Below are 17504 nucleotides of genomic sequence, written 5' to 3' on the forward strand. Positions count from 1 at the left end.
TGGGGTCCCTCGGCCTGGCCTGCAGGATTGGGCCGAAACCGGCTCTCCGACATCCCCCGAGGGGTCCCAGATTGCGAGAGGGCACAGGCCAGGCCGAGGGACCCCACTGGTACATGATTGGGGCCGGGGAGGGACACAGGAGGTTGGCCAGCAGGGGAGGGACCGAGGGAGGGCTCCAGGGCGTGCCCAGCCCATCTCGCTCAGTCCCAATTGGCCGGACCCCAGCAGCAAGCTAACCTACCAGTCAGAGCATCTGCCCATGGTGGTCAGTGCATGTTATAGCGAGCAGTTGAGGGGCCTTAGCATATTATTAGCATATTATACTTTGATTGGCTGAACAGCCAACCAGTCGACCAGACTGTTAGCATATTAGGATTTTATTATATAGGATTTAGGTATAGTAAAATCACTCTCTTTAAGTGTATAAAATGGGTCTTTTCTATCTGAGTGATTATATTCACTAGCTGCATTCTAATATTTGGTTCTACTATTCTTCCTTAATAACAGACTCTCCAAGATTTCATCCATGGGAACATGGACCCTGAGAAAAAGACTGCATTTCTCAGCTTTACCTGTAGGCAGAGGAGGCCATGACTAAATTGTGCTCAAAATGTATGACTCTGGCCAGTATTGGAATGCCTCCTCCAGACTTTGATGAGGGGAAAGAATAACTACCTATCTTATTTAAGTCTCCATCATTTTAGGTTTTCTACAAACAGCATCAACTAACATAGCTCCCAAACATCAGTTGCCTCAACAAAATGGAAGTCTTTGGCATTACATGAGATGCTGTAATCTTAAGTGAAAAAGTCTCAAATGTCAAGGTTCTCCTATACAGATACCCCAAAATAGCTATTATATTCATGCATACTTAGTACCCAGTTCTCTTTGAATTTTCCTACACATTTTGTAGCAGCACACGTTTTACTATAAATACAATTTGTTTGTAATGGGATTTGTATAAAAATGAACTGTAGAGCTTCTCATGATTAAAAGACAAAATTTATTACAAGCTATACATACCTTCAGGTTCATACTTTAGTTTTAACTCATCTATTTTAGCTCTCAGTTTCATATTTTCACTTTGGGAAAACTGGAGGCATCTTTCATTGGCAAAAAGTTTTCGCTCAATGTCCAGAGCCCGCTGGCTCTCAAATAATGCATTCATTCGTTGTATGGACAATTCCCCTTTAGTGCTTTCATTTTCTTTGCTATATCAATAAAAAAGGGGAACCAAGGAATATTAAAATAACATAATATAAACAAGCGTAGTTGTTAGTGCAAATCTTTTATTATATATTAGAACTTAGTCAAAAAATATATTTTAAGCTTTAACAATGGAACTTTTAAATAAAATAAAAACCTCATGCTTTCTCTAAAGAAAATGAACAAAGGGGGGAAATGTTCTTTTCACATTTAGTCATGTGTGAATAAATTTCTTTAAAATTATATGATATTCATTCTTGAAAAATTTAGATTATAAGAACATTTTCTACGTTAAAGTTATTTTCACTTACCAATCTAAAAAGCTAAACACAAAGAAATAAAAATATTTAATTATTCATTAAAAGTATTTTTTCTTCAATAATCAGCACTAATTAAATCTTGACTAAATCTTGCTTAATGCCCAGAGATATTTTTGTTACCTTCCCTTTTTGGATTTTTTTTTTTGGGCAATATTAAAACAAAAATATGTAGTCACTAATTCTACTTATTATAAACAAGTTAAGAGTCTCCATCTTTCTATCCAACCAACACTTACTTTGAGTTGTCAAGCTTTATCTGAAGTAAATCTGTGTAATAGGTAGTATCTTTCAGAGTAGCAGAGTTGTCTGAAGGCTTAGACTCCATACTTTCATATAAACTCTAAATAAAGCAACAATTTTTATTAATTAAAACAAATAACAAATTAGGTTAGCAAAATGTTTATTAATAATAATATCAGCTACCATTTATTGAATGCTTATCCCATAGCAGGCACTGTGCTAACAAGCACTATCCATTCAACTCACTTACCTTCTGAACTAGATGCAAGAATGAACATCCCTCTCATACACATAAGAGAACTGGTTTAAGATGCCACAGGCAAGGAAACCGAGAAGAATCTGAACCCAGATCTGTCTCCAAAGCCTAGGCTCCTAACCATACCTGCATCCTCTGATTTCCCTCTCCTTTTAAAATGGAAGAAATACATACTTCTGAGTTTAATTCTCAATTTTATGACAAAGCCATAAATTAGAAAAATTTGAAAGAGTGGAGATCCTTAAAGTTATTTTTGGTGCCCACTCTTCTGAGATTCTGATGGAAACCCTGCAAGATATCTCTAGGGTAAAAATATATAATATACTGCTTAAAAACTTGTGAACAATTTTAAAAATTGCAGGCTAAAACCTCCTGGTTAAAGCCACAATTTTCAAGGTATAGTGCTAAGCCTGCTGGTGGCCCACATAAACCTGACAATTGATATACTGCAAATTTAACCAAAATTGTAGTCAACAGTTCTTTAAGTGAAAATAAAAAGGTTACATACACTTAAAATTTCATAATACACTACTGGCTACAATTTAAAATGCTCAAGAGGTTAACATTTTTAAAATCTGTCACTTATAAACTTTATTTAGTTATTCAGTTAGTGAAAAGATATTTATACTCTCACAGTTAATTTATATTTAATGTAATTCTAATAAAAAATACCAACAAAGGTTTTTTGAAGTTACATATGATGTTCAAAGAGAAATACAATCATGCAAGAGTAGCCAAGAAAATACTGAGCTGGCCCAGACAGTGTGCTCAGTGGTTGAGCATGTACCCAGGCACTAAGAGGTCTCTGGTTTGATTCCTGGGCAGGGCACATTCCCAGGTTGTGGGCTCCATCTCCAAGTAGGGGGCATACAGGAGTCAGCCTGTGGATGTTTCTATCTCTCTATTCCTCTCCCTTTCTTTCTTTAAAATCAATTAAAACATTTTAAAAAATGGAGCTGGATAGCAATGAAAAATAATTACTGATAACATGTAACACGAGGAACAAATCTCACTGACAGAACGTTGAGTTGAACAAGAGAGATATAATGAACGATTCCATTCCTCTGAAGCTCAAGACTATTTGTACATCTAACGCTGATAAATAAAAGAGACATGTTAAAACTCACTGAATTACACACTAAGATATGGGCACTTTAAGTTATAACTCACATAATAACAAGTATGAGGAAGGTTAGTTTACTCTGACTCTACTAAAAGAAGAAACAGTCAAAACCAGTGAAAAGCAAAAAGAAACTAGAAGGAAAAAATTAAACATTGGTCAATCTCAACTGAAACTATATGTTCATTATCTAACAAAGAAACCTATTCAAGTAAAAAAGAAGTATTAAGATATTCAACCCAAAATTTAGCTGCATTTTTAAAAGGTGTTACACGTACCTTAAATTTCTCCAGGTTTCTAATTTCACTTAAGAGATGTTTAATTTCACCATTCTTCTGCTCCAACATGGCAAACAACCGTTCCTGTTGCTCAAATTCAGTTTGAGACCCTTTCATTTGTAACAATGTGGCGATTTGTAACTGGAAAAAAATTACCGCCCCCCATAAAACTGAGTGAGGGAGAGGAAGATTCTGATAACTATATTTTTTGTATAATTCAGATTTTGTACTATATTACTTTGAACTCATTTTGGAAATTAAACTAATTAGCTATTTCTAGTCTAATGATCTAATAACTTGGAAACTTTTACACCAGTAAATTTAGTTACTTACTTTGACTACTTATGAATGATATCCGAAGTCTGTAACAATTATTTGTACTTCTGTGAGACAAAATTGAACTGCATAGTGTGTTCTGGAAGCACATCACTTAACTGGTAAATAGTCTGGAAAAAGGCTGCACTCTCATTAGGGTCTCATGGGGTTTCTCAAAAATTTTAATTAACTTCAATCATATTAAGTGGGAGAAATTATTAACCTACTTACATTCATAAATGTGAGATTCAGAAAGCACAAGGATGGAAAGCAAAGGGTAAAAGGCAATCTAAGAATATTAAGGAAATATTCAATATAAATATCAATTTATTTTTTAAGAGCAGAATTAACTTATCTAATTATGACCTCACATAAACCTAGAGTTGCATAGCAATTGAGAGGAAATTAGCTAAAATCTATACCTAACATTTCTTTCTCCCTCCATATATAAGTTCTGAAAAGTGCCAATTAGTTTAAATACAATTTTGAGTAAAGTAAGCAATGATATGAGGGAGCAGGAATAGTTACACGGAAGAGAAAAAGATGACTTCTAACATTTTAAAGAATCCACTTTTTGTTCCTGCTTCAGACTGGAGGCTAGATGCACTTAGCCTAAGAAGATCTACAATTGCCCTGACCGGTTTGGCCCAGTGGATAGAGGGTCGGCCTGCGCGGACTGAAGGGTCCCAGGTTCGATTCCGGTTAAGGGCATGTACCTTGGTTGCAAGCACATCCCCAGTACGGAGCGTGCAGGAAGCAGCTGAATGGATGTTTCTCTCTCATCGATGTTTCTAACTCTCTATCCCTCTCCTTCTCCCTTCCTCTCTGTAAAAAATCAATAAAATATATTAAAAAAATAAATAAATAAAGAAGAAGATCTACAATCTCAAGATAATTTGGGATTTCATTGGAATGTTGGGTGGTTAACAGTAGGAGCTCAACAAATATTGAAAGAAAAACAAAGAGCAAATGTGAGAAAATTTACAAAGAAATCATTTCCAGAAAGTGCAGAGCCTCAATAAACCAGGCAGCAGAGTCAAAAGTCTTAGAAATAAAAGCCAAAGCTGTTGTTTATTAAGTAGCACTTCCTTATTTGCCAAGCCCCATGTAAGAATTTTTCTATGCTTTCATTTAACTCCAGGACAATTCTAGGAGGCAGATTCTATTATCTCTATTTTACAGATTAGATTACTGATGCTCTGAAAAGTAAAAATACTTGACCAAGGTCACACAGCTAGCAAGTGACAGAATGAGGATTCAATCCCAAGTTTTTCAAACACCAAGGTTTAATCAAGGTTTCCTATTTCTTTGGTAGATCTCATTATCCTAAACAAAAGGCAGGAAACCTTCCAGTCTTTGAATTACTATCTTAGCCCAGTTAGACATACAGATCAGGGATCAGGACTCTAAGGCTGGTATAATACTGAAATCTTTCCAACTTCTACATGTTTTCCTGTTACCACTTATTTGCCTAATATGATGACTAACAAACCCTTAAATTTAAAAGGGCCTATATGCTGGACTTGAGGAATTGTAAGGAAAGGCAATTCAAATTTTACCCTATATATAAGCTTTTGGGGGAGAACTAAAGGATGAGAGAACTACTTTTAGTTGAAGCAGAAATCTCAGGACTATGCGAAAAAAGACACCAAACCAACAGCAAGAAATAAAATCATGTAAGTCTTCCTTTTTCACTCCACAAAGAAAGATTTATACCTCTCTGGTAAGGCTAGTGAGTAACTATTACAAAATCAAACAACCAATGGGTACTAAATATACAACTAAATCTTTACTATAGGATTTTTAAAAATATAAATGGATCTTTTGCTCAATTTAAAAATACTGATTTTCTAAAATCATGCAGTTCTAAGAATAACTTTGTAAGTACACTCATTGAAGGAAAAGATGCTTTCTTTGATGTATCTGTACATGTAAAGCTGATACAAAAAAGGTTTAATAAAACTTTGATGGTGATAATTCCATACCTTCATTCTTTGCATCTGTTCTCTATTAAATGCATTTTGCTTCATTAGTGACTGATACTTGACTTTCATACTGATAAACCTTCGTTCCATTGCTGCCCTTCGATCTTCCACCTAGAAAATATTAACATGTGTAATTATGCTTGTATTAAGTGAAATGCCAATTTAATCAATGGGATGTTTGTAAGTACCTCTGCAAACAAAGAGTTGCCTTTACTACTGGGGTCCAGGGCTTGCTGGAGTGCTTGGTCTAATTGCACTTGAAGATCTTGATTTGCTACACGAGCTTTCTAAATTAAAAAAAAAAACAACTTACCGAATAGAGATTAGATTAGCAAGAAAACAACTTATTATGAATTGGAAATGATGTTACTGCAATCATAATACCTCTAAGGCATTATAATAAGAAACCGCTTCTTTCTCTCGCTCCTCTTTTTCTTTTGTAAGCCGGTCGACCTGGCGCATTAGATTAGAATTAAGAAGTTCTAGTTGTTCTAGTTTGTACTGCAGTTCATTCACTTCTTCCTTGAGGGTGGTCTATTCAATAGGAATTGAAAAAGAGGAAACTCTTGAATAATCTTTTATTTAGCAGCCGCTTAGTTTATCTATCAGCAATGATTCACACCTAAAACTAAAGAACTAGTTAAAGGTTTTATAACGTGCATAATGAAATAATAAATTTTTCAGCAGAGAACAAAAAAGGCTCTAGAGACTATCTTTCTTTCCTATGAATTTAAGGCTTTAATTTTTAATTATCCTTAGCCTGCAATGAAAAAACTACGTTCATATGCATATTAACTTCCACGGGACCAACATTTCAGATTGGGGTTTTTCTAAATGATACAAACTAGGATCAGAGTAAATGACTCTAAATTCTTACAGAGGTTTCATTAATCTAATGATAAAGTCTGCCTTACACAATCACTTAATGTAAAGCTTTATTATGCATGAACTTATCTCCCTAAAAACTCTGTAAAACACTTCTTTAGTTAGATAAAAGGCCAAAAAATAATTCAGCCTTAAAACTAGCTCATAAGGATTATTACAAAAACGTGTAAAATATGTGCAAAAAAGGGGAAGAAAACCTGAGAACATATGTGCCATAAAAATTACCTTCATACTTTCCATTTCTGTCAATTCAATTTGAAGAGCCAGCACCTCTGAAGACATGCTTTCATGCACACGTTCAGACATTACCCGCATTTCCTCTGATTTACAAGAGAGGAGTTCCTTCTGATGATCTACTTTGTGCTTCAGCTGCTTTTCACTAAGCCTAGCTTCATCCAATTCCGCTTTTAGTTTCTCTAACTGAAGTTGAATAAAAAAACCAAAAACAATCTCAATCAAAAGATAAATGAAGATCATCAGAACATACAACTGCAGTACAAATTGTCCTTGTACCTGCAGGATAACTACTTTGGAAGATAATTGACCTAAACAGAACTATGTAATAACTTCCTAAAATGTCACATAGTTCCAAATCTTGGAAGACTAAGAACACATAGCTTTACAGGGAACATTTAGAGCAGAAGGGTGAAGTGTTAGGGTCAGGTCTAGTTTAACTTGGGTCAGTTTCATTCCTCATATGTAACACTGGTAAAGATTGTACCTACCATCACAACTCTCAACTGAGATTGCATAGATAAAACATAGCACCATGCCTAGCATTCACTAAAGGGTTCCTGTTATTAATAAAAAGCTTTTACTTATTGTTCAAGGTTATGATTATCATCTATATTGAATTATCGTCAATAGGGTTTCAACATTCTTAGAATATATTTTTAAAATATATTTTCTATTTAAAAAAATCACAGCCTCTTAGCTTGATTTGTTTTCCCTTTTCTACTTTCATAATGTAAAATAAAAATTTCAACTAAATGATTTATGTGAAAACATGGCCATCTTTCTGAAAAACATCACTGACTGACTCAAACTTACTGCATGATGAGACTGTTGGGGCTTCATATTTGGCCAAGGTTAGGCATCTTTTAAGATAGTGGCATGCCTTGTTTTATAAACATACAAATAAGTCTATATAAGTAATCAGGGTAGGTCTGGATTCCTGATAGCACTGGTGCTGTGTGAAGAATGAATGGTATAAGCAGCAGTGAAAGACGCAGGATAGCAATTAGGAGAGAGATGATGGTGACCTGAACTAGAGTTGCAGTGGTATACATGGATGTTTTGTAAGTCAAACTCTTAGAACTTATTGATAGGTTACATGTGGGAAATAAATGAATGAAAGATCACAAAGAAAGCTCCACATTTATGGCAAGTGATCTGAGAACTTCAGTAAGACTGAAAATATTTTTGACTGATTTAGTATTTGCTCCACCAAAAGCCATCTCTATAATTGGCCTTGCCTCAATCTCTGAATATTTTCTAGATTACTTTTTTGTTTAGGGCAGATAATGAAAAATACTGCTAAAAAGAAGACAACACTCAGAGTGGGGAGAAAACGCACCATTATCAGTCATTGGTGTTTCAACTAAGATTAGCTCCAGACAAGCTGGATTACTATTTGCCAGAGTGGAATGTGAGATGATTCCAGCCGTGGGCAAACTAAGGCCAGAGGGCCGGATCCGGCCCGTTTGAGATGAATAAAACTAAAAAAAAAAAAAAAAAAGACCGTACCCTTTTATGTAATGATGTTTACTTTGAATTTATATTAGTTCACACAAACACTCCATCCATGCTTTTGTTCCGGCCCTCCGGTCCAGTTTAAGAACCCATTGTGGCCCTCGAGTCAAAAAGTTTGCCCACCCCTAAGCATTACACAAAAGTATACTTTGATAGTTATGTCTGTGTTGCATATTAGAAAAAAATATTACCAGTTAAAACATGCCATTTTACTGATATTATTACTTTAAAATGAGAAAGTATTTAAAAAGGAATTTAATGAGAAATTAAGTAATAGTATAGATAGTACACAAATAGAGAAAAATCTTAAAAGATGCCACACAAAACACTGAAAACTAGAAAACAGACTTCTGAGAAATCAGGACAAAAGTCACACAAGTTTCACTGGAGAGGATTTTGAAAAATATGGACTATACAAAGAGGAGCTATCATAAAAGTTCTGGATTCTTTACAAGTAACCTGAGGGCACTCTGTATATGGGGTGTCAAAAGGGAATGGACACTCGCTGAACAAGCATTTACTCTGTATTTATGCTTGAAATGGAACCAGTATTACATGTCGTTAGACTAAGTGCAGCAACACAGGCTTGGGAATCAGCTTCAGTTCAAATCTTGACTGATAATTTCTAGCTCTGTAATTTTGTCCAACTTACTCTGTAGGCTTAAACAATGGTTTTCTCAACTGTTATATATGGAGGTAATAATGGTACCTCCCTTATGAAGTTGTTATAAAAACGGAATCATATGTTAGTTTATCTTCAATAAAGAAACTATAAAGTATCAATTCTGATGTACACACATTTATAAGAAATTGTTGTGGAATTACAGAGTGTGTCACTAACTGTAGTGAAAACTAGGGGACTAGTCTTTCTGGAAGAGAGCTGCCATACTATCCACTATAAGCAAAACGGCTCATGCTGGTCACTAAACCAAAACTCTGTAACAAATATATAGTTACAAAAATTAAATAATTGTATTTAACTAACAGAATGTTATTTATACAAATTCCTTAGGTAAACTCTTGTTTCACAGTGTTCCCATGCCTCATATTAACATAGAGCTCTTCTTGATCTCAGCTATTTTGCATAGATGGTATTAAGAAAAATCTTCATCACCTAAAGTTTACAGATTGCTGCATAAGCATTGGAACATTTTTCTTCTGAAATACATAGATATCCAAACCTTGTTTTTTAGTTCATTCACTTCCTGTCCATGGGTTCTGCTCAGTTGTTCTTCTAATTTCTCCAGGTGTATTTTTTGATCTTGTTTAATAGCTTCACATTCAGAACTCAAACTTTCTAACATTCGACTCTTGAGCTCAACTTCTCTCTGAAGAGTATATTTTTCTTGCTCATAATTCTGAAAGCAGATTCAATTACAATTCAATTGCATAAAAATAACAAGCCATCACATATAAGCAGTTCTCACCTTCAACTGTTTCATTTCTGCTTTATACACTCGCTGTTTTCTAAGCAACAACCACATGTTAAATCTGGAATAACTATGTAGCTAATCAATCTTAAAAAATTAAAATCTCCCTAAGGAGTATTTTGAGACTATATTCAAGTACATTCTAGGGATATGGTAATTGCTTTGAAACCTTGTCAAGGAAATAAGAAGTATACCATGGCATATCAGTGTGTTAAGTGATCTCTGCTAGGAAAAAAAAATTTTTAATACCACTGAAGTTTTCCTTGTGAGGATTACTTGGTTTGATAATGATATGCTCTACTTGTGGCTCTGAACAAAAGGAAAAAACAGTGGACTAAGGGTAAAGTGAAATACTAAGTCAGCCCTTACTTTTTAGAATGTAGTTCTCTAAGGAATGTTCACAAATGACTCTTTGAATTAATACAGTGTTGAGATGAAAGGAGTATTTAATTGGACTTTTGCTTACTGACAAAAAAGCTTAAAGATAAAAGGGCCATCAATTCAAACTTCTTCAACAAGTTTTAAAAAATAAGATTTAAAAGTTCTGGCTGCTGTGGCCATTTGGTTGGGTGTCATACTGTGCACAGAAAGGCTGCCAGTTTGATTCCCCATTAGGGCACATACTGGGGTTGCAGGTTCCACCCTCGGTAGGGGACATGCAGGAGGCAGCCGATCAATGTTTCATTCTCACATCAATGTTTCTCTCTCCCTCTCCCTTCCTCTCTCTCTAAAAATCAACAGAAGTATTTTTCAGTAAGACAAAATAAAATTAGATTAAATAAAAAGAGAAAATTAAAAAACAAGAGTTGCTATTAGTTATTGTTGCCTGCTACGTTTAAAATTTGAGATCAGTTTACATGTTACCGAGCATATACTAAATAAAACTGATTTACTCCTTTTCTCATAAATATGTGCCAAACACTGGAAACAAAACAGTGAACAAGACAGACAAAATGTCCTCTTTCTTTTTTTTTTTTTTTTTTAAATATATTTTATTGATTTTTTACAGAGAGGAAGGGAGAGAGATAGAGAGTTAGAAACATCGATGAGAGAGAAACATCGATCAGCTGCCTCCTGCACATCTCCTACTGGGGATGTGCCCGCAACCCACGTACATGCCCTTGACCGGAATCGAACCTGGGACCTTTCAGTCCGCAGGCCGACGCTCTATCCACTGAGCCAAACCGGTTTCGGCCAAAATGTCCTCTTTCATGGTGCTTTTACTCTGGAGGTAATTAGCACTACAGAGAATTAACAGAGTGAATGGTGGAAGCTTTACAATATACAGGTTGTCCCCAAAAAATGTACCAGGTATATACATTTTAACATCTCATAGCTCAATTTTTAAAAGAATGTATTTTAATAAACACTGCCTTTACAATTATTCAAAGTGTGTGTATGCATGTTGGGGGACAACCTATATAGTCAGGGAAAGGCATCTCCACTGAGGTGACATCTTACAGAAACCAGAAGGTTAAGAACTCAATCTATGCAAGTGGGGTATCAACAACTCAGATGGAGCCAACAGCTCGTGTACAGTCCATAAGGCAGGTCTAGTACAGTTAAGAACAAAGGAAAGTAGTCTGAGATAAGGTCAAAGGTTGGCAGGGCTTAGATCACACAGTGATCTGCAAAACGCAGGTAAGGAGCTCAGATTCTGTTGTAAATATAATTGGAAGCCAGTGTATGTTTGTAGAGGGGCTGTCACATGATCTTTTGTATATTCTTCAATGACCAATTGACTGCTAAGTAAAGAATGAGTCGTATGAACAGAAATGAGAAAATCAGGCAACCTGGTTGGAAGGCTAGTGTAATAATCTAGCCTAGGGAGAGAGGATGGTGGTCTGGACTAGAGTGGCAATAGCATAAAGAAATGTTTTGTAAGTCAAGTGTCTGGAACTTACTAATGGATTAAATATGAGAAAAAAGGGGGAAAAAATACTGAGTAAAACCACTACATTTCTGGCTCAGGCAACTAGATGAATGTTATTACATTTACTGAGTAAGTTAAAGAAAATTACAAGAAAAGCCAACTCTTCTGTTTATATTAAGTTTGAGATGCCCATTAGCAGGCAAGTGAGTACACAGTCTAGACTTTAGTGGAGAACTAAGGACTTGGTATAGTGTCATAGAGCATTTAGATGTCATCCAAAGCTATGAAACAAGCGAAGCCACCTACGAACAGTACAGACAAAACAAAATCTAAAATCTAGTATGCGGTGAAGAGAGCAATCATAACTTAATTTCCAAAGTCAGAACACCCTGGGTCAGAAAGAAGATTAGGAATTCATTTAGTTCATTCCTCTTTATTGGGGATGGGAGTGGGTGGGAACTAGATCTAAAATCTTCAGAAAAGAATAAAAATAATATTTACAATAATTGCTAGACAGCACAAATTTTCAATAGCTAAGTATACCCTTATCAACAGAGGAGTCTAGAGTCCTACCTCAGTTACGGTCACCATTTCATTCTGACATTTATCTAATTGTGCCTGCAATTCATTTTGGCTCTCCACCAGTTGTAAACCATATTGTGCAGCTTTTAGTCGCTCTTCTTCAGCCTCTTTGAGCTTGCGTCGAAGATCTGCGATTATATCTGCCTCCATCATGTTTTCCTGTTTTTAGTCTACTGTAAACAGAGAAAATAAAAGTACTTCAGCTTAAACAAAAACTCCATATAATAAAAATTTAAAAATATAGTTACATATATATTTCAATACCACTGCCATATAAAAACACAGTATTAAAGGTTTTCTTCCTGACTTTAAAGTTATATTTTTATTGATTTCAGAGAGGAAGGGAGAGAAAGAGAGAAACATCATCGATAGAATCTCCAATGGCCTACCTCCTGCACACCCCACACTGGGAATTGAGCCTACAACCCAGGCATGTGACCAGGAATCGAACCACGACCTCCTGGTTCAAAGGTTGACGCTCAACCACTGAGCCACATCGGCTGGGCTCTTCCTGACTTAAGTGGTCACATTTGCGGTCTTGTTCTAAGAATGTCTCAAGATTTTATTACCTGATTTGAGACCGAATCAAACAGAGCAAAAAATGGTGAATACATTTAATTTTGCTTCTAAGAATTGCGTATCAGGAAACTATTTAGTTGTGTGCTAAGTTTTCTTAAATGCTAAGAAAAGGTGGGCCTCATAATTATATCTTTATACAGGCAATCAAGGTAAGAGAAAAATGAAAGAAATAAAGAAACTACTCTAATAAACATATGAAGAGGCATTTTAAGAATATCATGTTCTTGCCGAAACCGGTTTGGCTCAATGGATAGAGCGTCGGCCTGCGGACTGAAAGGTCCCAGGTTCGATTCTGGTCAAGGGCATGTACCTGGGTTGTGGGCACATCCCCAGTGGAAGATGTGCAGGAGGCAGCTGGTCCATGTTTCTCTCTCATCGATGTTTCTAACTCTCTATCCCTGTCCCTTCCTCTCTGTAAAAAATCAATAAAATATATTTAAAAAAAAAAAAAAGAATATCATGTTCACAATTTTTCACAACACTGTTAACTTCCTGCACAAATCAGATCTGCCACATTAAAGACTCACTAGTATCTTCCTAGTTATTTGTAAGAAGGTATGGAAACAGAAACCATGTTCAGCGTAATTAAAGAGCATTGCTGTCATTTCAGATTTTCAAGCAAAGACTTAAATATATATAGAAACATCCCACTTTAACTCAACCTTACTTAACATCCTTTCCAAATTGGTGTCAGCCTCTTAGGCCAGACTCAAATTCAGCTGCCTTCAAAGAGCAACACGTCATTATTAAGGTGTTCCCTGATCTCTCCAGTCAATGTAGTCAAATATTGCTGGGATTCCCTTATATGCTGGGCTCCATTCTGGACACTTCAGATATATTAAGAGGTCAAATGGACAAAAAAAATGCTTCTTTCATGAAGCTTACTTTCCAGTGGGAGAAGACAATATGTCATATTATATATCTGCCTTCATAGTATAATTAATTAGAACTAATTAATTATTAAAACATAATAATTAGAAAGTAGCAATGGGGAAAAACACAATAAGGGAATTTACAAGAGGTGGGTGTGTTGTTACTAGGATGAAAGTTAAAATAAGTATTGGAGTGGGAGGAGGCCCTCAGGTGACTTCTGAGCAAAGCGCCCTTGCGGAGAATTACCAGTGTACCTATTTAGAAAAAGAATGGTTCAGGCGAAGGATAGCACCTAAAACGGAAGGAAGCCCAAAGAATGAACAAGATAGAGTTTAGATTAGAAGACTAAACAGCAGAAAAATAGGTAGGATCAGGCCATTGTAAGGACTTGGGTTTCTACTCTGGGTGACATGGAGAGTCGCTGAAAAGTCTGGAATAGAGATCTGATATATTTAAAAGGGTCATTTGGCTGCTATGTTGAACAGTTTGGAGGGGAGCAAGTTGGATACAGAAAGACCAGGTGAGATGACTGCTCACACGAGGGTGACCACATAGGTGAGAAATGGTCAAATTCTGCATATAGTTTGAAGGTAAAGCCAACATGATTTTCTGACAAATGAAATGTGGGGTGTGGGAAAAAGAGAGAAGTCAAAAATGCCTGCAAGGCTTCTGGCCTGAGCACCTAGTAAAATAGATTTGCCATCAGTTGATGAGCTGAAAACTGTGAGGAAGAAAATCAGGGGCTTAAGTCTTATTTAATGAAATATGTCAAGTAAGCAGTTGGCTACATGAGTAGAAGAAGGATCTGGGCTGAAGATATAAATTTGGGAGTTCTTAGCATAGATCCTTGAACCTTGATATCACCAGAGTATGAGCATAATTAATGAGAAGAGGGCCAAGGAGTAAGCCCTGGTAAGAGACAGGAAAGAAGAGAGAAAAGTATATTCAGGTATGACCAGTGAGGAAGAATAAAACCAAGATCAGGTGTTGTCCTGGAAGCCAATAAACAAAAGTGTATTAAGGAGATACGTGTGATCAATTCTATCAAATGCAAAGTCAAATAAGGGGAGAACTAAGAATTGGCCAATGGATTTGAATTCATGGAGGTCATCAAGACCCTAAGAGCAGTTTTGGTAGAGAGATGGGGCAAAAGCCTGATTGGAATGAGTTGGACAAAGAATGGTAGAAGAACAGGAGACAGTATGTACAGTTTTGCTGCAAAGGAGAACAGATAAATGGGGCAGGGGCTGGAGGGAAAGCAAAAATCAAACCTATTTTATTTTAAAGACAAAAATTTTAAGAAAAATTTATTAAAATAAGAAATTCTAAGAAAAATTTAACAGTATGCTTCTATGCTATTTGACAGATCCAGGAGAGAAGAAAAAGTGATAATACAGAAGACATGGAGAACTGCTGACGTGATGAATAAAGAGAATGAGGTCGAATGTGCAGGAACTGATTTTAGACAGAAGCATGAATATTTCATCTAAAGTATGGGAAAGCGAAGTCTATAGTTACAAACATTGATAAGTATGTAAATATAATGGTGGGAGTTTGCATAAGTCCCCTTCTAACCACTTCAAATTGATCTGTGAATTAGGAAGCAAGGTCATTAAGAATGAAGATAAAAGAGGAGATATAGGGGTTTAGAAGAAAAATAGCCTACATTTCGCAGGGCTGGCAGTTACTGCTTTGAAATGCAAGCCCTTTCCAAAGCCTGTATGTACATGATGGGGACAGCTGCTGACTGTTAAAATAATTTATACTTATTGAGGATTTACCATTTGCCAGGCACAGAGCTTCAAATGCATGATCTCATTTAATTCTCTTGAGAGTCCTGCGTTAAAATCTACCAAAGAAAAACTGGAACCAGCCAGCAATGTCCACAAATGTCAAAACATTAGCTCTCGGTCACTCAAAGAATTTGCTGGAATTCCTATTATATATCAAGTACTGAGCTATTGCTGAGAACACAATGGTGACCCCAAAACTAGACAAGAGCCCTATCTTTTTTTAACCTTACAGTCTCTGAGTGGAAAGGCATGAAGTCAAATAGCTGTAAAGTTAAAACTGTGATTAAGTGCAACAGGGAGAGCTTACAACACAGGGGAATTGTCCCAATCTGGGTAATGGGGTAGGGTGGGTGGGGGTATCAGGACAAAGAGATTTCCCTGAGGAAGTGAGTTTTCAGTAGATGAATGTGTAAGAGTTAAATAGCCATCTGCAAAGAGAGGCAGCCAGGGTTGAATAACAACTACAGCTAATATGTGCCAGATATTGTGCTTGGTGCTCTGCATACTTTATCTTATTTAGTCCACCCGACAACCCCATGAAATAAGGTAATTCCCCCATTTACACATGTGCAAACCGAGGCCCAGAAAGGTGAAGTAACTTGCGCAAAGGTTATCAGCTAGTAAGCGGCTGAGTGAGACGGGAAGGGGGGTCCAGCTCCTAACGTCCTGCCCCGCAGAAGCATGGCCTGTGCAAAGCACTGAGGAGACTGGAAGCCCTGGCAATCCGGTTGCCGAGTCCTTACCCCACGTTCACTACTCACTGGCTGCAGGGACCACAACATCTTATGTAATGTCTTGTCCTGTCATCCATAAAACAAGGCCAATAACATCGACGTAACAGGGTTTTTGAGAGGGTTAAATCAGCCAACGGCTTGTGAAAAGCAGGTAGGGGGGAACCGGACACGCAGCTGTCCGGGGCAGCGCTGTCCAACAGAAATAATCAGGAAAGCCACATATGGGATTTTTAATTGTCAAGCAGACACATTAAAAAAAAAAAAAAAGATAAATACCACCGAAATTCATTTGGATAATATTTTCCTTAACCCAATACATCCCAAATATCATTTCAACATGTAACCATAACACGAAATATGATTTTACTAACGAAATATGACTTTTGTATAGTCTTCGAAATCCACTGTATATTTCACATTTACAGCATTTCTCATCCCGGACAGCGCAGGTCTCGTGTCTGTTATCTTTCGGAGGCCCCGGCGGCCTACCAGGCCTTCCAAATCCAGGCAGCATCCCCGAGGGGCGTCGAGGCTCCCCAACGGAAAACTGAAACCGACTCGGAACCCTGTGGACAACGACTCAGAGTTCCGCGGGAGAAGCCGTTTCGGCCTACGACCTCGGCCGAGATCCAGGCCTCAGTTTCCGAGGGCCCTCTCTTCCCCGCAGGAGCCCTTCAGCGCCGCTCCCCACCGCTCCTCGCCACACGCACTTCCCTCCAGGCCCTTTGCCCCTACCTCCAGCACCCCTTCCCCAGCTGCTGCCGGCGGCGGCTCGCGGCGAGTTCACAGCGCCCAGGCTCCTGAGGGTAACTCTTCCTGCCACAGAAACATTAGCCGACGCGCACACCTACCTTCCGCCTGAGCGCCGCGGCTTTTTGAATGCAGTTCCCGCGAGAACGCGCACTTCTCACGGGAAGTTTAGCCCCAGCCGCGCGTCAGCTCCGCCCACTTACTGCGCCTGCGCAGGTGCTAGCAAGAGCGGAGAGCTCGGAGTCGGTGCTGAGGAGAGAGCTTCCTCTCCTCAACTTTGCTCAGAGTTGGTTTCCCGAGTGTCCACCAGGGGGCTTCTTGTCGTGGCTGTGTTGTTTTTTTGTTTTGTTTCCTTTTGTTTTTTAAAGGCAGTACCTTCTGGAGAGTCAGTGCCGCTGGAAGGCGAAGCCACGGGCAATTCTGAGGTGGGCTGGCCTCCTGCACCCGCCGGCGGGTCGGCCAAATGTGCTCTGGGGGCCCTTCCTTCTGGTCCTGAGGTCCCAGGACTCTAAACCTGTAGAGCCTGCCTGAAA

General features: G+C 37.6%; 1 protein-coding gene across 6 annotated transcripts in view; it reads right to left on the reverse strand.

Annotated features, from left to right (window-relative positions):
• The window catches only part of LOC139010241 (protein Spindly-like), a 50969-nt gene extending 33814 nt beyond the window's left edge, over positions 1-17155 (reverse strand). For 3 of the 6 annotated variants that reach the window (XM_070414437.1, XM_070414443.1, XM_070414442.1), the window contains exons 1-10: positions 16957-17066; positions 12234-12415; positions 9539-9715; positions 6831-7025; positions 6105-6254; positions 5909-6007; positions 5721-5831; positions 3421-3561; positions 1763-1866; positions 1024-1211 (exon numbers count right to left, since the gene is read on the reverse strand). In XM_070414437.1, the coding sequence (XP_070270538.1) occupies positions 1024-1211; positions 1763-1866; positions 3421-3561; positions 5721-5831; positions 5909-6007; positions 6105-6254; positions 6831-7025; positions 9539-9715; positions 12234-12395 (1327 nt within the window). In that variant the 5' untranslated portion in view covers positions 12396-12415; positions 16957-17066. The other 3 variants (XM_070414441.1, XM_070414438.1, XM_070414439.1) reach the window with 3 other exon arrangements.
• Positions 17156-17504: the final 349 nt, after the last annotated feature.

The sequence above is a fragment of the Myotis yumanensis genome, unplaced genomic scaffold, assembly GCF_028538775.1.
Source record: "Myotis yumanensis isolate MYYU_CA2020_CCGP unplaced genomic scaffold, mMyoYum1.0.hap1 SCAF_5, whole genome shotgun sequence".
NCBI classification, from domain to species: domain Eukaryota; kingdom Metazoa; phylum Chordata; class Mammalia; order Chiroptera; family Vespertilionidae; genus Myotis; species Myotis yumanensis.